This window comes from Trachymyrmex cornetzi, unplaced genomic scaffold, assembly GCF_001594075.2.
Source record: "Trachymyrmex cornetzi isolate Tcor2-1 unplaced genomic scaffold, Tcor1.1 scaffold501, whole genome shotgun sequence".
In the NCBI taxonomy this organism is placed as follows: Eukaryota; Metazoa; Arthropoda; class Insecta; order Hymenoptera; family Formicidae; genus Trachymyrmex; species Trachymyrmex cornetzi.
The window spans coordinates 16233-40149 of record NW_017299809.1 but is presented as its reverse complement, the minus strand read 5'-3'; the positions used below and the strand labels follow the sequence as shown (position 1 = coordinate 40149).

The 23917-nt window shown below is 33.5% G+C and overlaps 1 protein-coding gene across 1 annotated transcript in view; it reads right to left on the bottom strand.

Annotated features, from left to right (window-relative positions):
* Positions 1-3195, bottom strand: part of gukh (NHS actin remodeling regulator GUK-holder) — a 54190-nt gene extending 50995 nt beyond the window's left edge. The window contains exon 1 of the mRNA XM_018514391.1: positions 2953-3195. Within this exon, the coding sequence (XP_018369893.1) occupies positions 2953-3027 (75 nt within the window). The 5' untranslated portion in view covers positions 3028-3195. The remainder of the gene's footprint in view (positions 1-2952) is intronic.
* Between the last annotated feature and the right edge of the window lie 20722 nt (positions 3196-23917).

Here is a 23917-nt window from a genome sequence, read left to right as displayed (position 1 = left end):
TTAAAGACCTGTTGAGGATAGCGCAGCGGAGCGCTACTACAATTATATCCATCCGGACGAGACAGCATAATTCAAATCGAACTTCACTATAAGTTCGTTTGTCAATTATAAAATGTATACGCGATTACATAAAAGATATTTCTTTTATAAAAGAGCGTTCCTATATGTAGAGGAAATACCGCCGATATACCGACATATCACTTTGTTTTTAGACAACATTTCTTAAACAAAAGGTAAAAATAAAACTTTAAAAACATAAGTGCAAACTAAAAAATGTTTTTTATCAGATAGTATAAGCAGTTTTTATAATACTGTTGATAATTTTGCAATAATTAATTTTTTCTTAAGATAAACAAAAATGAGTATCTGTCAAAATGGGCTCCAAAATTAACACAGGCAGTAATGCTACGTATTCCTATTCTTTTTCTTTTACAGGAATGATCTGTATAAAGTACCTATTATATAAGTGAATGTATATAAGATTTTTCAGAATCTTTTTACTTCATTATAAAACATTTTTATTGAATTATATACATATTTACTTTATGCTGTTCTGCAAATATGTAATGCGATAGTTTTTCAAAACTTTTTCCACATATGAACGATTGTCTTCAGCTCCAATAGAACTATTTGACACTATAAAGCAACATTATAAAAATTAAGTTAGTTTATGGTCTGTTTTACAGACAGGTGTGATGGTTTACGCTGCACCCCAATTTTAAACTTAAAATCGTATTATGAAAAAATTAAGACAAAAAAATATAAATAGAATTGATTTAGAAAAACTACAAGCATTTAAAACGACATAATATCATCAATAATATAGTCACTATTATTTAAACTACGCAATTTGCAAAAGAAAATTGTAAGACTTTTGTTTTCGCATTCGTAGAATTCATTTTAGCTGATTTGATATATAAACAAGCCACAAATATACGAATAATTATAAGTTCGTACTTCTTTAATTAGCTGAACAGATCATAATTTTATTGATATTAATAAGTGCAATAGTTAGTTTCTGAAAAATAAGGGAGTATCGCTTTAAAAGACCTATGTCAGTATCGGCGACTTTCCTGTATATTTTTTCTCTCATTGATTTTGATGATAAAATCTTATGAATCAATCTATTGATACCTACAGAGAACTACTTAAATATAAGTCAACTAAACACAGTAATTACTTGAGGAAATGGTGTTTCTCGTACCATGTGAGAGTTGTGCTACTTTGTACGCTTAGGATCATTATGTGACCTGGTCCCAGAGCACGTAACAAATAATTCGCTTTTTTTTTCTTTCGCAGAATCCAGGAGCCCGCAACAAGGGGATCACCTCATGTTCACCCTGCGGGAAATTCGACGCTGCGGTGAAGAGAGAAGGACAAACGACGTTTTACGTGCTTTTTTTTTTACGTTTAGTTGACGTGATTTACGTGGCACCTGCGTAGGTGTTAACCATTGTCAGAGTGTCACCTCGTCGACCGGGCGAGTTTCACGCATAGAATACGGAACGGATTGGGTTCCGACCGTCTGCCAACTTTTCCACGCAATGTAGTAGCCGTTGTTCGCGACCAGTACGTGAAAACGGTCAGGCCATTGTGCAAGTTTTAATTTCTTATATATTCAAGAAACAAAAGTAAACCTAGAGATATAGCGATTTTAGCGAAAAATATGCATTCATCACTATTTCGCAATCAATTTGTATATTACAAAAGTTCCTAAATATGTCTAGACAAGGTGTTCAGAATTAATTTACAAAAAAATAATTTATGAGTATAAATTAATACATTAAATTAATTTGTATTTTTTAATACAACAAATGTTAAAATAAATATCAAAATTCAATGTTGTTTCACATAAAATCAACAAATATCGAATTTGTATATCCATATTCAATTAATTTATCTCTAAAAATTATCCTTGAATATTTAACGGGAGATAATTTATGGAATTTACACTCTCTTCCGCTTGTCAAATATAGTATTATTGTCATATTATAATTGTGTGTCGCGAGTGATAATCCTCGTTTGATATAAACCTCGTTTGATTTAACGCTGATTCAAGTGCAGAAAAAAAAATACAAATTAATCGGGATACATTTGATGCCAAGTGGAAAGGAAACGCTACTCGGTGAAATTGCTGTTTCAAAGAAACGAGAGAGAGGGAGGGAGGGGGAGGATTCGATCTTATGAACTCTTCAATTATACGGTGAAAGTTAATTATGTCGAATTAAGTAGGCAAAGAGGTCAAATTTAATTCCGCTTAGTATATGTAAATTAATATCTCGTATTGAGGATTATTAAGTCATGCGCACTGTATGTACATCTCTGTGTTTGGTCATCCGATACTAACTAAATGTCTCAACTCAATATTCAGTCTCTTCCATATTTCATGGAGTCAATGGGAACAGTGTAACTACGACAATGAACCAAATATATCGTTATATAACTCATTGAAAAAAAAAATATATGGACGTGTTGCTTGTGCAACTTTCTCATTCTGCAAAAAGATTTCATTATATGCCATTAGTAAGACACCATTAAATAATCGCATAGTAAAGTTGTTATAGATTATAGCAAATCGTAAATTCTTATTTTCAGATGAACATTAAATTAAAAAAAAAATTAGAAGCTATTTATTTCTTAATTCGTATATTTTATTATTCTATTTTAAATTCGAAAACCCATGGATTTGCTGACATATATCTAGCTTTATTATTTAGTTCAAAATATATGTATATTACAAGATCAATATATAAAGAATTGTTAGTATATATGATCTTAGAATCTTGAAAAATTAATTGCTATTATATTAAACGATGCTGCGATAATAGTGGAATTAAAAGAAAATATTTGACGTTGATTGATCTGAAATCAATTTGAACAGCGAAGAAAAATATTAATCAGAGAGGAACATTCCTCACATTTTCATGGAGAAAGAAAGAGGAATGTACTTACGACTCTAGACTCGATGTCGAGGCTGTGGTCCCGTCTCCTTTTACCGAGGACTGGTGTGCAAAGGAACATATCCATCGAGCTGCCATCCCTCCTCAAGGAATCCAAACTTCTTACGGCGACTATAGCAGCGAGCTCGTACAACTCCCTCAGGGCCTTCGGTCTCGTGTCCGTCGTGAACAGTCCCGTCGATAGTTTATTTGTGACGTGAAAATGCTCCGTTCTCGCCGCAAAAGTACAGATATCCGATTCCGCTGTAACACGAAGAGAATATCAGGCTTTAATGATCGCCTTGTTGCCTAAGAGATTGCAGTCAAATTATTACATGTAGAGTTGTGTGTTTGTCTAATTTCGATCACTTATCCTGATACATTGCATGTAACGATAACATCGCGATAAATTTCTTTTGAGATAATGTCTTCTCTTGAAGTATCATTAAATCTCTTTCGGATATGTAATTTTTTATAGATAATTATAAAAGTATAATAGAACATAAACATAAATTTTATATTCAAATATCCCATAGTATAATAGTGCTAATTAAATATAAAACTAAAAAGTCTCTATTTTAGATTTATGTACCTTATTAAAGAGAGATAATTGACGATTATAATATATTCGCATTCCTTACAGAATACTATTAATACTGACCAATTTATTACTGAAAGACTGTAATTAATTGCTTGTTTAGAGTACTAAAAACAACAGTGGTTTTAATATTTAAAATAAGTAATTTATTATACTATCTTTCAGTACGTATTAAATTGGTCAATATTAGATTTCTCTAGGAATTTGATTTTTTAAGGATTAGTATATCAAATACATGTAGGTAAATATATACAATTTTCTAAAAAAAAAGAAGTCTTTTCTAAAAAATATTTTTAAAAAGAAATAAGAAAGATAAATAAGAAAAAATTTCATGAAGAAAAATAAGAAGAAAATTCTATAAAAGGAAGAAAGGAAAAGTGTTATAGAGAAAGATTTAGGTACTAATCAGGAAAAAAAAAGAATGTCTCGCGTCTCACGTCGAATTTAAGAAGCGCTCACGATCACGTACTTTTTTCTTTACAGACGTTCTATAATATGACATTTTAACTTCTAACACACTTTTTACTGATTATATATATATGTGATGGGCGGATATCATGCCGCTGACATAAATCTCTTAACCATAAATATGTTCCATTCATGGTTTCTTGCAGCATAGCGCACGCAGGCCTCAGGCGTGAAATCAGTAAAAAATCTAACTCATGCCACCCGCGCTCGAGGGGCACGCTTGATTCAACATTTCCGGTTGTTTTTAGAAATGGTTTCTTCCGTGATGAAGCCGGGGCCTTAATCTCTGACAACAAGGTCCTTCCTAACGTTTTCAATTACATGTCTAGAGAGGGGCAATCTCATAATACACATTAACTATAAAGTAACAGTTTATTTGTAAAGAAAAGTACTATAATTATAAATCAAAATGAGTAGTTGCTGAATTATAATGCATATCAGTTGCAATGGATGCATAAAGCTAGATATTTCTTTCTTTAATTTAAGACAAAACTGCGTTTAAAGTGATTTTGATCATTATTATTTGTATTTACACATACATATATTTATTATTTAATAATTTCTTAATTTTAATTTTTTATCTATGATATTTCATATTCTTAGATATCAGAAAGAAGTTTAAAATATGTTAATCATTTTATACTGAAAGTTTCGCTTATGTAAAATAGTACAAATCGTGCAGACTCACTGTATCCTGGCACATACACAACATACGAATTAGGACACATACACAAACATTGAGCGACGAATGAGTCATACGTTTGATTTCTGTTTTTACCGACAACGTGATCGTCGAACAATGAAATCCCGTAAACACTTCCACGCTCATGGACAATTAATTCTGTTATTTGGAAGGAACCTTAATTGCTGACTTTTTAAAATCAATCTTTTGGTCTGACAACGCATAACGCATGTATATACGTTTTGCAGTGCTATGATTATCGTATGTTTTTTGCGTTTTCTCCATTGTTTTGGCTATTGTTCATCTTTTTGTTTTGCACAATACCACGAAGGAATAATCACTACCGGTCCGACACGTGGTAGGATCCGTATTCTCCATTAGAACTTTATCCCTACGAACTCACCGTATCTAATATTGTCTAATAACATTTATGCTCGATTCACATGTTCGATTTGTCCTTGCTCTGATGGAAAAGCTATTCTAGAATGCGATTTACTTCGTAAAGTTCCGCCTAGAAAACTAACTAATAGCTATAATAAACTTCCAATTTTATTATCTTAAGTCAAATTACAATTTTATAAATTGATAATTTCAATTTATTAAAATTTGTGTTTATACACAGAGAAATTAAAACATTTTACAATTCTAAAATTATTAAATTTACATACGTAAGACAAGAATCATACATGTATTTAATTTCAAATTAGTAAATTTAAAAAAAAATAAAATTTTATGATTTTAACTTACAAAAATTGATAAATTTTTAACATAGAATCTAAAAATTTTGTAAAAGTTGCGAAGCGAGCGCTATAGCTCTTTGCTCAATCAATTCTTTGGCTTCTTCGCTCTAAATGGCTTCTGGAATACTTCGGTATTAAGAGTTATGCTAACGGTTCATTACAAAGCAAGGTAATATCTCACGACTGCTCCGGGCATTTATGCCACAGTGTATAAACAAAGCGATGCGTGTACGTGCGGGCCACGAGCGAGAGACTCGCCAAGTGTTCTGCCAAGCTGCAGTCCGATTCGATACAATCGTCTATGGAGTATTTCTTACTAACCGTCTGTAACCTCGGAAGCTGATGCACATATAACTACACAGCCGGTACACCTTTCTGCGCGGACGAATCGACCTTCCTCCGTGATGTTCTGCAATCTCATCGTACGCGCGAACAATCAAGACTGCAACCGAAGCTCTCTTTCAGTATACAGTTGCTTTTAAAAATTTAGAGTAAGACCATTAGATGTGGATCAGGCATTAGTTCCGGATTACTTTTCATATTTAAATAATTATAATATTTTCCATTAAATAGAACATTTACAAGATTCTTTAGCATTTGTTTTATCTCTTTCTCAAGTGTCAATTGAATTTAATTTATTAGGAACAACGCTATACATTTTATTGATGTCGTTAACTAATTAAATGTGCAAGGTTAACTAATGTACGTATCTTCAAAAATTCACTTAAAGTAATATCATAATATCATAATTGCCTTATAGCTTTTATAGTAGGTATAGTAAATAGCATTAGATTTCATGGAAAAAATCAATGTTATACTCAGTTGAGATGAAATGTGTCCGCGGATATTGTTTAATCGCTACATTATAATGATACTTTTATTGCATAAATTTATTAGAAAAATGTTTAAAAACTTGTTAAATCTTACAAATGATGCCATCCCGAAAAGATTTATTTATTTTAAGAATCGAAATAGAATAAAAAATAGTATACATGTCTATATGTAAAAAGTATTAGATACTATTTATAATTTAACCGTTTTTTATTGCTAAACGTTTAATTTTCATTAATGTTTTTTATTTATCATTGATTTTTAATTGTCACTAATTTAAAATAAACTTGAATGCATTAAAATTGCATCATGATCCACAATAAGACCCTAGAACTATAGATGTGAATCATCAATTATAATTTCATTATATACAGGGTGTCTCAAAAAGGTCGGGACAATTGAATATCTCGGAAAATATAAGTTTTACAGAAAAGTGTTTCAGACAACACAGTTATAGGATTCAAAAAGATCTATTTACTGATCTTATCAATTTGATTTTGGGTGGCATCGCCAAGATCACATCAATTTTTTTAAGTGGAATATATTTCCTATTTTTTATTCCAGAATCTAATAGCTGGTGTTAAGTGCTTTACAAAACACTACAATAAAGTTATTTTTCATAAAGTACTTTACGAATTATAAGGCTTGAAAGTTACAAGATCACCGGCATTAGCATTACGTAAGATGTACGATCGACTATTAAAACCTATTGAATGTTATTCAGGATCATGTCCTAGATAACATTTGTTAAGATCAAGATCATTACAGATTGTTTCTCTTATTTTCATTTTTACATAAAAATAAATTTTCAGTGTAAAAATGAAAATAAGAGAAACAATCTCCAATAACCTTAATCTTAACAAATGTTATTTAGGACATGATCCTGAACAACATTTAAGAGGTTTTAGGCGTCGGTCGGACACTTTGGCGACGCCATTCAAGGTCAAACTGATAAGCTCAGTAAATAGATCTTTTCAAACCGTACCACTTTTATTTGAAACACTTTTCTGTAAAACTATATTTTCCGAGATATTCAGGTGTCCTGACCTTTTTGGGACGTCCTCCCTGTATATTACGGCATGCATGCGCGAATCATTTTTATTATTCTTATGGGATGTAGTAACGCCACCAAACAGGATAAAGCATTTGGTGAATTGATCCGCAATTAGTATATAGAATCTAATATTGTGAATAATTGTCATTATTTTATTTAATTCAAATTGAAACATATAAAACGGTAATGAAATGGAATAAAATCGCCCATAATGTAATTTTTATGATCAATCATGACTATTAAATATTTTATCACCATTGTTTGATATTATTCTAGATAAAAATATGAATTTTTTTTTGAAGAGTGATCCACAACTAGTGATTTTATCCTATCATCTTCGTGCAACTGTCATTTTTTTGCCACTTTCAAGCAATTACACAGGCCTGCAAAATTGGAGGTGTTGAAAGTTGATTGGGATTTAACTATGTTTTCTTACGTAATTTTTCGCGCTGAATCCGAATCCGGCGGCAGAATTGCTCTATTACGTCAGGTTTTTGAGAAAAGTGAAGTTAAAGGTGTCAAAATTGACGTTTTTTGACATATTTGTGATTTTTTTGCTAGTGAAGTAAATTTTTTTTCTACTTTCGTTTACGCCATCTGAAAGTGTCAACATTTATCTTCAAAATATATTTTTTTTAACGCCGTACGTTTTTTTTCACCGAGATAATCTCTGTGTAGTCACACAAAGAAAAACATTTTTGACACAAAATGTTTGTGTGATTACGCAGAGATTAACTATGTTTTCTTACGTAATTTTTCGCGCTGAATCCGAATCCGGCTGCAGAATTGCTCTATCACGTCGAGATTTCGAGAAATCTTAATCCAAAACAGCCAAATAAGCCATTTTCAGCCATATTTGAAATTCAATTAAAAATTGATAAAATTTTTGTCGTCTAATCCATCGATGGTATCATTTACTACTATACAGCCCCTTCAAAATGTATTTTGGACCGTCCCAAAGCGATTCTTTTTTCGGAGATATAGCAATTCGAATTTCGATAAATTGTATCTCGTAGAAGCCTAATCTCTATACCGTTGTATTAGAACAAACGGTATTTCTGGACAGATTAGCTTATTCTTTTATCTTCTGTCACAGAATATTTTTAAATCTGCGAGAATTGTTATACTCCAAGCCATTGATACACATTTGGTCCCCGGCACCACGGAAAACCCGCCCCACCACTTTTACTCCCACCAAGCAGAAATCTCGACGTGATAGAGCAATTCTGCAGCCGGATTCGGATTCAGCGCTAAAAATTACGTAAGAAAACATAGTTAATCTCTGCGTAATCACACAAACATTTTGTGTCAAAAATGTTTTTCTTTGTGTGACTACACAGAGATTATCTCGGTGAAAAAAAAACGTACGGCGTTAAAAACAATATATTTTGAAGATAAATGTTGACACTGTCAGATGGCGTAAACGAAAGTAGAAAAAAAATTTACTTCGCTAGCAAAAAAATCACAAATATGTCAAAAAACGTCAATTTTGACACCTTTAACCTCACTTTTCTCAAAAACCTGACGTGATAAAGCAATTCTGCCGCCGGATTCGGATTCAGCGCGAAAAATTACGTAAGAAAACATAGTTAAATCCCAATCAACAAAACCATGCAGGCCTGTGTTATTAGTTAAAATATTGATTTTGTTTTAACACAGCATCAAGATTAATGATTTTGCTACATTTTCGTAAAAAGCAGTAGGGGAAAATGGGTAATTGAGCGCTTTTAAGAGGATCCTAAAGTGAAGCCCGAACTCAGACGAAGTCACGAAAAGTCGCTATTTTTCCAACGCATCGACATATCTTTATATACTAAGTACCACAGCAATATCTCACGCAATCTATGATACACACAGTCGCACGTTCGTGTTAATTTTCGTATAATAAATTTGTCGCGATAAAACGTCTAATTCTAAGAACTCGGCGTTATTTGTTTGTGCAAACTACGTGTCTATGGATTACTATTTTGTAAGTACAGGTTGCAAAACTTTTGTATTAAACAAATGTTGTCACAACTTGATAGCTTTTTTATTAAGACGCCATGTTACATTAATTGTAAGAATTTGTAAAAAATATATCAATTTTGAAATTTTTGGTCGTTCTCGGCATAAACTCCACCTTACAGACATGTATTAATGCGTGTATTTTAATCCTGAAAAAGGATTTTCGAATCTGTGAAAGAGAAAAAAGTATTTGTTGTACAAAAATTATATGAAAGTCGGTAATATAGATGACTTTAGGATTCCCTTAAGGGGAATTCATTGTTTCGGTACAGCTGAAGCTTCAATATAAATAGGGAAATACAAATTAAACATTCTTCTATCAATATGTATTCTCATATTGAATAACTATTCATTTGATAACGTTGTATTTGACAACGTTACAAACATGACAAAAAGTAAGAAAAGCGAATAAATTTTTCGCGCGTCAGGTAACTGTGCGCAAAGCAAAAATCGTAAGAAATTAATACAAAATTAATAAAATAAATACTTCATGGAAAATATTTTATGGATTATTAATAAGAAAGTGGAAATATATATTATTATCAATGTTTTTACCAAAATTAATACAAACTTTGAAAAAATAATATAAAAATTGGAAAAATTAATTATTTAAACAAAACCGCATATGTAATTCTCAATGTCATCAGCTCCACTGCATTCTTCTGGATTCATACAGAACACAGGCAGCATTGAAACCATCCAGTCGACACAAATTCGAAATAACATAATGTCAATGTTATAATTTCGCACTTTACAATGTAACTTTGTTATGTAACACCGTGCATGTGTAATATTACATTTATATTGTGGAATACGAAATTACAACATTGATATCATGTTAATTTTAATTTATCGACTAGTCAAAGTTCCTTCTTTGCAATTAGTGCATTGTTTAAAACATAACAAGCGTTTAAATTGCAATTTATATTTATATTTATATTTTTTTAAAATTAATTATTAATTTTATTTAAAAATTTTTGTGTTTCAAAAAATTTAAGAATATGGCAGTAGTTAATATAGAAATTTCACGAAACTTTGCAATACTCGTTCGGTACCGTGTCATTGAGCAATACGTCCGTCAAAGTATTCGCGCGGTCGACTGCTTAGTTGCACCGCCCCTGACGGCGCGAATTTCATCCCCTGTGGTTGGTTGTTTTCAAATGCTCACCGTTTGAAAACTATTGATGCCTTAAGATTTTGTACTCCAAAAAAAATAATCTAATTATAAAGTGAAATTTCCGGTAACCTCATATTCTAAGCAGAAACTTTTACAGAAAGAGTATTACTCTTCCAATGCACTGGACTATTCATCAAAAATGTATTGGAGATTATTCTAATAGTTTTCTTCTCGTATGAAGAGGAATACATTTACTGAAAGCGGAGTGCCCTCTTACGAGTAAATTATATTAGGGACACACGACACAACACAAGCAAGATTTTTACTGCGGATGCAAAACGAAAGTATTCTAACTGTAAGAATATTGTGTTTAGCATATTTTCCTCTTGATTTCAGAAGATTTCTTTTGAGGCCGTATATAAGAATAAAATCCTCTAAGATTTAGCGGTTTCTGCTAATATCGAAATTATTTTTTTGGGGTGTGCTATTAACATTTTCGATTTATGTATTAGGTGTTAAACTTAATTCCTGCCGCTCGCTACTAGAGGGTGCTGACTCCAACGCTGGCGAGTTTCGACGATGAAGTCATATGTCTTTTGTAGTTTAGACATCGCTGAAAGTGATTCAATCCTCACAGGTTAGATTTCTCGACGCCAAAGAGATTTTCCAATCGATTGAAAATGAATCGCGATAAGCTGTTTTTCCGATATGTGCTTTTCCACTACTTCGACCTCAAGAAAACCGCAGCTGAAGCGCATCGCTTATTATCCGCAGTGTATGGTGATGAAACTCCATCGGAGAGAACATGTAGAGTTTGGTTTGAACGCTTCCGAAATGGTAATTTTGATGTGAGAGACAAATAACGTCCAGGACAGCCGAAAAAATTTGAAGATGTCGAGCTGCAAAAATTGCTTGATGAGAATCCAGCTCGAACGCTTTTAGAGTTGTCGAAACAGTTAAATGTTACTCCAAAGGCCGATTGAGTGACGAATTGATGCAAAAAAGATCATCCGTAGCCAACAATCGACGCAAAGTCATTTTGTTGCATGATAACACTCGACCGCATGTCGCGAAAAGCGTGAATCAGGCACTTCTAGAGCTTGAATGGGAAGTTCTTCCGCATCCAGCGTACTCTCCGGACTTGGCACCGTCGGATTACCATCTCTTCCGATCGATGCAACACGCACTTACGGACACACACTTCTCCAGTTACAACGAAGTCCAAAAATGGGTGGATGAATGGATTGCCTCGAGAGACACCGTGTTCTAGCGTCGTGGGATTGCCCTGTCGCCAGAGAGATGGGAAAAAGTGGTAGAAAATGGAGGAAATTACTTTGATTAAGGTATTCATTCATCTTCTCTTCGAAACAAATCAATTTTGGAGACGAAAAAACGGCAGGAATTAAGTTTAACATCTAATACTTTTTCATAAGGAATATGTACGTGCCTGCTCCTCCAGTAACTCTGGTGTACCCTGTATATCTACATACATATTAAAAATTATTTTGACATTGAAAAAGGAAGATAGAGTAAAGTAAGTCGTATGAAATACACTCAAGAAGCATTTAATGATGCCGTAGATGTCGTTCGTAAAAATCAACGGACAGAAGAAAATTTGTAAATATTAATGAAAATCTCTTAAAAAATTTTTAACATTTCATTAAATTTATCCTTTTTATTTTCTGAATTTTTTTTTCCTTATTTTGATAATTTTCATACCTATGGTCAATCACTGTCATTTTTCTGTTCAATAACTGTAAAACTTGGGATCAATAACTACAATTTTCTGAATAAAAGTTTCTACTGTTGGAGAAAACGAAAAACATGGTCTTATTCAAAGTTTTTTGTATTTAACATATTTTTTTAACCTTACTTAACGTTCGCTTTATATCAAATTCAAATTTCAAATAATTTCAATAATAATTACAGATTACAGTGATTACATTAAATTTCAGCATTTAAGTGGTCAATCACTATACACTTTACCCTATTCTTATTTTACCATCGATTCACATTTCCTTATAATTAACATTTAAATAGGTAGGAGCTGTTCAGAACACCCCGAATAACTTGATTTTTATAGTTATATTTTTTAATAATATGTATACAGTTAAATTCACATATTTTATGATTTATGAAATAGAGGAATCGAAAGATAACGAACGAATTAAGATTTCTGGGAAATACTTTTTATTTTTCTTTCCCAAGGTTTTTAAGATAATTAGATATGTGCATGAGGTGTTGTGATCTAATTATTTAAAAGTTAAAAATGATATATATATCAACAATTATTAGTATGATAACAGTACATGATAACAATGAAACTGACATTTTCGTTCTCGCGCGAAATAAAACAAATAAAATAAAATAATAATAAACATCGTTTCAATTGGAATAAAAGAGGTTTTGGGAGTGCACGTTGGCGGAAAATGTGCTCACATATATTTTAAATGCGCATTTGCAGAACCGAGCTCTCATCTCGATAAATGCGCAGCGAGCGGCATTAAACTAACGCGTCATGGCTGTTAGTAAAAGAGGGTCGAACTCTCGAGATTTTTTACAGACGCCAGAAGAGAGCGAGTTACGAGTCAAGGCCGGCTGCACAGGTTGCTTGGTCATGAGAATAGAAATATGAGCGGGTAGGCATAGCCGTTTTCGTAATAGTTGTACACCTGAGTAAGCATCGCGTCCCGCGCACGCATGCATTCCAATCTCGCGAATAACAGGCTTCAAGCTATTCGCAATCGTTTCTCATAAATCAACACGATCCACCGTAACCGCGGTCGGCATGAGCTAATTACAATAGTAGCTTGGCAGCGACGTATGGGGTCCAGGAAGTAATGATAGAACCGCTTCATTGCACTCAATTTCAACGTGAGGATTATAGAATTTGTTTGTATAAGAAATATACGATCGGTGTTTTCTGTTGCGAGTTAAAGTTCCGAAAAGTAAGTGTAGTTTTAAAAATTAAGCCCTATTTACCTATACTGACGATTTCTTTCTTTATCGAACAGAAATATTATATGCAAATTATACATTATTATTTAATAAATTTTTGACATCATACTTTATTGACGTTATGAGATATTGGTTGTAAAATGTTCAATACTAAAAATGACTTTTCGAAAAAGAAATTGATTCCGAATTGATCGAGAAATTTATAAACAAAAAATAACTCGTAAAATTCAAATTAAATATACGTGAAAAAGATCATGAGAAAGAGATTGTTTGTTTTTTCATCTAACTTCTTAATATTTTTTTCATTTTATTTTCCATTAATGTTTATCCGAATCCAGAGTGCAATCTCAACTGTTTAGCTTTGTCTGCGCGAGAGTCACGCTGAGGTTTCGCAACATCCGGTGGATCTCTCTCGGCTCACCGCCAGCGAAAGCGTGGAATCGTTGTTGATCGAGTATCACGAAGCGAGCAATTCGACGAATCGAAAGATCAGCGCGAGACAGACCAAAGGAGGGCAGCGCGCGCGCGAGAAAGAGAGGGGGAGAGAGAAAGAGGGGGAGAGCATAGACGTCGACAAGAAAACGACAAAGAAAAGGAAGAAAGATAAAGAGATAGCTAAGAGGAGGAGGACGGAGGGAGCAGACAGATTCTCGATGGTGAAGAGCCGGTTGGCCCATGGGAGGTCCGTTGTAGCCGATGAGCCCCAGCTCTATGTAAAGTGCCCCGAAGGGCCGCTTGCGCGGCCCTTCAGAGGGACCGATAGACGGCTTACCGATTGCTCCGGTCTCTTCTTGGTAAGTCGGGGCTCAAACCAAGATGTCAAGAAAGCACGTAATTCATGGTTGCCTCTTTCGAGAGCGCGAGTAAACCGGGTTTGGATTAGCTTTTTTGTCGAGAGTGCCTAGGATTAGTTCTGGACTTCCTAGACCTTCCGCATATGCCGCATTTTTCGCGAATTTGAACTTTGACCAACGTTGATTGCATTACGAGCAACTATTGATCTCGAAATAAAAAAAGATTTGATCAGTCTTTTCGAAAATTTAGATGATTTTAGACTCATTTATACAATAGAAGGAATATCGTGTGGCTTCGCATGAGAGCGACGGATTCGTAACGGACAGGTCGCAAGTTCAAATCCTACATCCCATGTACTCGTATATGAATAATTTCATAATCTGTACTAACTTAGCGGAAATCACAGAAGAACTTTAGATCTAGGTGATCCTTTGACTAGATTTAGACATATGAAGACTGATATAGTTCCACCAATCCTCTTATTACTAAATACTGCTACTATACAATACAAGGAGAATTAATTCGTTTTCATCCGTGATCAAGATGAAATTGTATCTCTTTATATTGTGTCTTTCATACAGATCGACTACTTTCAGAACTTTAAAGATAGTCTACGTGTGATCTTTGTAAATCTGAATAAAAATGACCTAGATTTTAGATAAACAATACTCGTAATAATGTATCACCGATTCTAGATTTCCAGTAAAAATCACAAATTGCATGTAAACTTGTCTCTAAAATTCTTAAAATAAAAAGATGTAATCTAAATTTATCACAAAGACTAATTTTCATCGTTAATTTTTATGATAAACGTAGATCACATTTCTCTATGATCTGATTAAAATCTTAAAGAGGTTTCATGAGAGAGAGAGAGAGATTCGTCTCTTTGCAGTCTGTGCAAATCCAGCATATGCAGGCTGTGATGCACGCGTAAGTATTGATGTGTGTCGATGATAAATCGGCGTAGATGGTATCTCGGATCGAAGTTGATATAAGGTGGAATGACGTACGAGATGATGTATTATGCGATGATCTTAACGAGTAATATAATTGTTATACAGGAAAAAGTTTATTATAATAATAATTGGAAATGTAATAGCTGTAAACAATTACTTATCATTCAACTTCGAACGCATCTTACTGTCGTCATGCCGCGCTAATTGTATACGTCGACACGTGTATAATTATGTTGTGGCAGAACCGATAGTTGATAATTGACAGACACGATCTATCAGATTTCTAGTTACGACTCATACCAGCGTCATAAGATCCAGTACGGGAGAGATCGTTCGCTTAATATTTTTGATAAAAATCCGGAATCTTCAGAAAGCAAACCTGTAGGGAAATCGAAACCCGGTCGTCACTTAATGCTCATATTCGAGAATACCAACCGAATTTGCTTATCTTTCTTCTCTTATTTTCTCTTCGCTTTGGCCCAGCGTGCCCACGGAGTCTCTGACGGATGGCATATGTACATACGTATCTAGACCAGGATTTTGCAACCGAGTAAAAGACACAGAATCGCGACAGGTTGAAAACTTTGTGTAATCGTGAGCAAAAAAATAATTTTTCGCGTGAAGCCTGCCGGATATGTGTTTTCAAATCTGAGCCTTCTTTTGTTCGCCACGTTCGTCGAGAGAGAGAGGGGGGAGAGAGGGGAGGGAGAAGAGGGGGGAGGAGAGGGGGAAATGGGCGAAACGATCAAGAAAGAAAAAGAGAGCTAAAAGAGAGACATCATTTTTCTAAATAAAATCTGAGGCACAACTGAAAAGCGCAAACAATGAGTACCTTCCATTTGATGACACAAGTTGACACCAGTGTCGTTCTATCTTTCTTGACATTCAGAGAGTGACAAAGATAGAACGACACTTATGACGACTTGTGTCATCAAATGGAAAACACCTAATAGGAACAGGGAATAATAACAAATTTCAACCTATCAGGAACCTATAATACATTAGTATACGTAGTTTTTGATAGGTTTACATCAGTTATTCCCTGTTCCTATTACTTGTGTTTTTCAATTATGTACTAGGCTTAATATTTTTAATATTACTCCAGAAAATAAGCTCGGAGATGTGTTTCTCTATAATTTATGATAAATCAGATGAATATATAAGAAATACTGGTTGTGTCATTAATGTTTGCTTAAGATATATAGTATATGACAGTTATAGCTATCTATGCTTAACACATAAACTTTACAATAAAAAGTTATGCCACTTGTTATCTCTTTAAAATTCGATTTTGTTATTACTCAGTACAATTAAAATTAAGAAGATTACAAAAATGTAGTTTACTGATAGATATAAACGGAAAAATTTATTAATATTTAATTAATCTTCGTAATAATTGATGAAGTAACAAGTGAGACACTGAAATAATAATTAAGATAGTTATCGTTGAACAAGAAATTGAAAAAATGTCCCTAAGGAAGAACGAAGAAACAGTAGAGGAACAAAGAGAGGAAACAAGATTAACGAGGAGAGAAAGACTGAATAAAAGCAACGGAAGGATTACAGAAAGAAAGAAGGAGAGGGAAAAAGAATAAGGAGCAGGGGAAGGAAGAAGGAGAGAAGGCAGTCAGTGAGGCACAAGGGAGGTTGAGAGGATTGTATGAGAGGCAAGGTGAGGTAAGGCGGAATGCGGTTACGGTAGATCGCAGACCAGTTCTCGTACAGGTCCTGCAAAGTCCGACGGAGCTCACAAAAAGAAATAACGACGAGAACGATGAGTATCCCGCCGCCGCGTCGGATCCCACCGGATCCCGAAGATCGCCGCCATTCACTATTAGACCCGCGTGTGCACGCTTGTGTTAACTGGCCCAATAAATTTCCGTCGTTTTATAACACCGACAAGTGTGCAACTTGGCCTATCTACGACTACCGAGATTACCTACTCGCTGAGCTCGCACCTGACTCGTCTCACTGGAGAAAATAGGGGATCCGATTGTCCTGAAAAACCGATATGATAGCGCAATTGTAATCGATGAAACTCGACAAATTTTCTCAGAATCAAATATCTATAGCGTTTACAATCATTCTGGATTTTATATTGGTCATGCTTCAAGATTTCTTTAATCATTTTCAATTGAATCGAAATAACATAAAAATAGAAAAAAGAGCTTACAAGATGCTCGATATAAGCGCATTAACCTATGATATACTTATGAATTGAATATTTATCTTCTCAAAGGAACGGAAAAGTTGTGAATACACATATTTTAAATATATCTTAAAGGAATATAACAGAATCTTATTCTGCACATTGTATAAGAATCGATGCAACGTGCGCCTTTTCATCATTGTTTTTTACGAGTGATCGTAGAGACAGTAATGGTAATCAGGGATATTTCAACGTAACTACAGCCGGTTGCTATGATTCACTTTCGTCGTAAAATAAATTCAGCTTTCCGCAAAGAATACAAATAATGTTTTAACAAAGTTGCAGAATTTCTCTCTCCCTCTCCCTCCCTCTCTCCCTCTTCTTCCCCCTTTCTCTGTACGGCGACAAAGAAGAAATGTGTGAATTGGGTTCAACAGTATTTTTTTTTATTATTTTAAATAATAATTTAAGTCATATGTGTTCTTAAAAAAATATATAAAAAATTATGTCATGCATATTTATTATTTTAACAACGAAATAAAAATTGTCGCATTTGAATCAGACTTTTTCGCGCGAAAATGTCGTATGACGTCATTATCAGCCATCGGTAGTTAACCAATCCCATCGCCGCATCCGCTATATCATATTTGTTTATTTACGTCGTGTTTAAACTTAAAACTGCTGTCAGCCATACTGTTCGAATTTACAACACAAGATGTCAAATGAAAAAAGATACGGAAAGAAGTGTTATAAATCTTGTTTTTTCCGTGAGCGTGGAAATACGACGACAATTAATGTACCTACAAAGATTTTCGTACCGGTGCAAAAAGGCGAAGCGAGAAAACAATGGATAGAAATTATAAGAGGCGATGGGCGAGAATATTCACAACAATCAGCCCACTTTTCTGAGCATTTTGAGCAAAGAATGTACATATAATTATTATTATTAAATAAATTTAGGCAAATTACTATTATACTAATCTCATATTTGAACATTATTAATAATAAATATGAACTATTTTATCTTTTTATTTTAGCTCCACTTGATTCGGCTATATTGTAGCATTCATTATTTATAAAATAATCAGCAATCATTCCCGTTGAAACTTTAGAAAGATTATCTGATTGCGCCTTTACAAAATCACTGTCACACATTTCTTGTTTTTTTTTAATAATAATGACAAAATTATCAAAACAACGCGTGCGTCTTATATTCGATTGCCGTTGACTATCCGCCGAAATAGCTACCCAGACAGCACATGATATCATGCTAACATTCAATATTCATACTGAATGTACTGTGATTATACCGAATAAACCAGAAACGTTAACATGACATCTCAGAAAAATATTATTTCTTGTATATTGTTAAGATATATCAAATACAATAACTAAATTTCGATTTTGATGCTGAATATACTGCTATCATATCGATTATATCCAAGACGTCTCTAAATTATTCTTGATACTGTCATGTCTTCTAATGTCATCATGTCATGGCAGTCATGGTGTCAGTTTCGCGAGACCACTCGAGCGGGACAGACGTACATCACGCCCGCTTCGAGTATTGCATCATCTCACCCATTTTTTTAAAAGTGTTTCCGGCTTCGACTGTGCATTGTGTTACATTATTTGTCTTGATTGCGTCATTATTTCGTCCCATTCACCGGTTTGAGGTGACTGATATATCATACTTTGGTTACATGATTTATTTACGATTCTGGCCGGAATCGTCTTCATTTTTGTGACGAATGCCATCAATTTTAAAGAAAAAGAAGAAGAAGGTGTGATGTCATGTGTGCAGGCGTGTGAGCCACGAGATTAAGTACGAGCATAGTGTATCGAGCATGCTGAATGAATTATAAGTATTTGCACAATGCAGTTGTTACTATAAAATAGGAAGTATTTTTAAAGAATTTTGATTCTTTGAAAATATTTACTATTTTAAAGTGCAAATACTTAATTCGTTCAGCATGCAAGCGTGTGCGCGAAATTTTATATACAGGGTGTAATATAAAAAGGTCGGGACACCTAAATATCTCGGGAAATATAAGTTTTACAGAAAAGTGTTTCAAACAAAAGTTATATTGTTTAAAAATATCTATTTACTGATCCTATCAGTTTGACCTTGGGTTGTGTAGCCAAGGTCAGGTCAAAGTTACATTGATTTTCCGAAATGGAACACCCTATTTTTGATTCAAAAATCTAATAGCTGATGTCGACAGCTTTCCAAAACGCTATAATGAAATATTTTTTCATGAAGTACTTTTCAAGTTATAATGCTTCAAAGTTACAGCATCGCCGGCACTAGCATCATCCAAGATATGTAATACCACGCGTTATGTTTTTGTTTGTGCGTTAACTGAAGGTCAAGATTCACGGACCACCGACCGATCTCGCCTTGACTGGCCAGTCTCCAAAATTAAATATTTTGGGTAATGCTAATGCCGGCGATACTGTAACATTGAAGCGTTATAACTTGAAAAGTACTTCATCAAAATATATTTCATTATAGCGTTTTGGAAAGCTCTCGACATCAGCTATTAGATTCTTGAATCAAAAATAGGGTATTCCATTTCAGAAAATCAATGTAACCTTGACCTGACCTTGGCTACGCAACCCAAGGTCAAACTGATAGGATTAGTAAATAGATATTTTTATACCATATAACTTTTGTCTGAAACACTTTTCTATAAAACTTATATTTCCCGAGATATTCAGGTGTCCCGACCTTTTTGTTACATCTTGTACATGTGTATGTATGTGCATGCATACATGACATACTATGATAACGCGGATACTATAGAGATGTACTGGAGACGTATTGAAGACATACTCATACATCTCAAAATAACTACGGTATATCACTAGGAGCTCCCTGCGAAGTCTACGGGATGAGAAACCGCGGACATAGTAGATTCTGAAGAAATATTCTGTACATCACAGACGCGTCTCAAATATCTTGACGACGTATTCAACATACGTTTGCGATATCGTTCTAACGTTGTCAGAACGTAGATGGCTGACTTGGTAATAATGACGTCACGACCAATCACGCGCGATTACTGGATTCATAATGTTGATTACATATATAACGATATTTAAATAAAATTTATGGCAAAATAAGCTTAAATGATAACATTTTAATGTTATTTATAGCATTTTATAAGTCTAAAGAATATTAGGAAAAATTTTCAGAATATTTTATTTATTTCTGATAAAGCGAATTGTATGTACAAAAATCGACAATACAATTTGAAGATAAATGAAGAACATGATGCACTTAGTCCAGAGTTATAAAAGAGCAATACAGGAAAAGAAGAGGAGAGCTGGCTGGGAAGACGCTAAATAGCAACCACAGAAAGGAGCGGAGTTATTATTATTATATACGAATGCACAAAGCTTAATGGCGCATAAAGATGAGATTCAACACCAGGCTACGAAGAAAATAAATCCTGCGTTCTTAGCATTATCGGAAACCAGATTAACTGGGGAAATTGAGGACAATGAAGTGTATGTTCCAGGCTATAGTATGATTAGATGTAATGTCGAGAATAGAAATACAGGAGGGGTTATACTATATGTAAGAGATGGTGTTAAATATGAAGTAATGTTAATGCAAAAATTAGAATCAAATTGTTGGTGTTTTGCGGTAGAAGTGAATGAAAAATTATACGAAGGAGTGATTATGGTAACATATCACTTACCGAGCGCGTAGCATGGTGAATTTATCAGGTTTTTAAAATATAGTAGAGGAACTAACAATAAAAGGAGAATGTATGGTAATAGGAAATTTTAATATAGATCTTAAGACTAACTCGTTTTATGCAAAAAAGTTGCAAACAACAATGTTGAGTTTAGGAATCAAGCAGTACGTTAATGAACCGACTAGATATGAAATTCCTTGATTATTGACTCGGATGAATAAATCAATACGTGTTTCAAAGCCAAATCGAGTCCAAGCACTAGGTATAATTGTGTATCAAATTCTGTATTGTATTAGAATATACGTTTCGATCCTTGTATCGGATCCTTATCAATATTTCTTAATTACTAAGTTACATCAATGTGTTTCCTAGAACAATGATATAATGTTAGTATGTGCGAAAATCACGTTACTCGTCATGCATTTGCTTGTTGACGATCGACATGACGAGTAACGTGATTTTCGCACATACTAACATTATATCATTGTTCTAGGAAACACATTGATGTAACTTAGTAATTAAGAAATATTGATAAGGATCCGATACAAGGATCGAAACGTATATTCTAATACAATACAGAATTTGATACACAATTATACCTAGTGCTTGGACTCGATTTGGCTTTGGAACCGACTTTGGAATTATGAAAGACAGTCAGACAATTATAGACTTACTCTTTACCAATAATAATAAATTAGAAGTACAGGTAATTCATGAGCCTAAAATTACGGATCATGCGTGGTTAAAAGTAGAGTAGAGTATGAATAAAATTAAAAATAAATATAAAGAATTTAGTGCTAGAAGTTATAAAGATTTTGATGTAAATTAATTTACTAGGCTAGTAAAAGATAAACTGAGAATAAAGCAAGATATGGATGTCAGCATGAGAGCGGAAATATTTGTCAATAGTATAGTAGATGTGTTAGATGTAACGGCACCGAGGAAAAAATTTAGAATACCGAAAGCATGGGAAGGGAAAAAGTGATACTCAGACGAATTAAGAGAAGCGGCGGATAGAAGAGATAAGACATACAGGAAAGCATTGTATGATGATACGGTACAAAATTGGTTGCAGTTTAAAACTGAAAGAAATATAGTAGTGAAACCGATTAAGCAAAAAAATAAAAAGTACTATGAGAGCATGATAGATTCTAATAAAGAAAATCCCACAAGTATGTGGAAAATACTGAAAGAAATAATTAGGGGTGAGCCAGCAGGTATAAAGGAAGTAGAAAATATAAACTTTGAAAATTTAGGCGATACTGAAGAGTGCAATATAGCTGATAAGTTTAATGCATGCCTATATACAAAGTATTAATAGTATAATACAGTCAATAAACGTAGATAGCTTAGGCGATGTAGGTAAGAAAATTATTTATCTTTTTTTTTTTAACATGGCCGGAGCCACTACCGTGTCTCCTGATGTTATAGAAGATAAAGGAACTGTGGAAAATTTTGAGATTGTCAGTTTAGAACAATTAGAGAAAATAGTTATGGGACTGCCAAATAAGAAAGGTACAGAAGAGGGAATAAATAGCGATATAAATATTAAAGGCATTTTTTTACGTAGTAAAAGAAGTATTTGTAAGTATAATAAATGATTTTTTGAAGGAGAAGGCTGCTGTCCGGAAAGCTGGAAAACTTCGATGATAAAGCCGATTCCAAAAATAGGTAAGGCAAAAAAGCAGGTGATTATAGGCCTATCAATATGTTACCAATGTATAAAAAAGTGTTAGAATTAGTAGTAAAATAACAGCTAGAAATGTATTTGGAAAATAACGGTATTATAACAGAACATTAATCAGGGTTCAGGAAAAATTATTCATGTAAAACGGCGATTCAAACTGTTATTGACGAATGAAAATTAATAGTAAGCGGGAAAAAATTGGTAGGTATAATTTTCATGGATATCAAGAGAGCGTTCGAAATGATAGATAGGAAAATATTATTAGAAAAATTATATCAATATGGATTTAGGAGTAGGGTTTTAGAATGGTTCAAATCATATTTAAATAATAGGAAGGTGCAATATAACCAGAAATGGTCTAGATCACTAACAACAGAATATGAAGTACCACAAGGATCAGTACTGGAACCTTTGTTATTTATAATACATATAAATATAATCAATATAGATATAATCAAATCTGCCCAGAGGAATGCAATATAAAGATGTTCGCAGATGATACGCTCATATACGTAAGCGGAGAAAATAGTGCGAATTTAAAGGTAAAAATAAACAGGTCATTCAATATAGTCGAAAATTGGATGAACAGAAACAAATTGAAAATGAATGCAGATAAAACAAAATATATGATAGTTAAAAGTGTAAGGAAAGAATGGAGAGGTAATTTTACATTGAAATGTTTGGATGGAGTTGTGATAGAGCGTGTAGAAAAAATCAAATATTTAGGAATAATTATTGATGACAGGCTTAAATTTGGAGACCATTGTGATTATGTGTTAAGGAAAATAGAGAAAAAAACTAGTTTTTTAAAATAGAATAGGTAATTCGATATCAGCTTTTTTTTTTATACTAGATGTATTATTTATAAAACTATAATAGCTCCACACTTCGAGTACTGTGCGACGCTTTTGATAGACATGGGGGAAACACAGCTGCACCAAATATAAAAAGCGCAAAATAGAGCTATGAGAGTGATACTTCAGTGTCATAAATACATTAAAAATACATTAAAAGGATATGCTACAAGTGTTGCAGTTTATGTCAATAAAACAGAGATTTCAGTACAATGTATGTATATTTATATTTAAATTTTTAAAAAGTTTGTTACCGGTGCAATTGAGAGATCAGTTCGAAATAGTAGGTAATACGTGTAAAAGATAAACACGACAGATACGGGACATTGTAATAAAATTTCGAAATATTATACAAAAAGTGCGCAGAAAAGCATATTT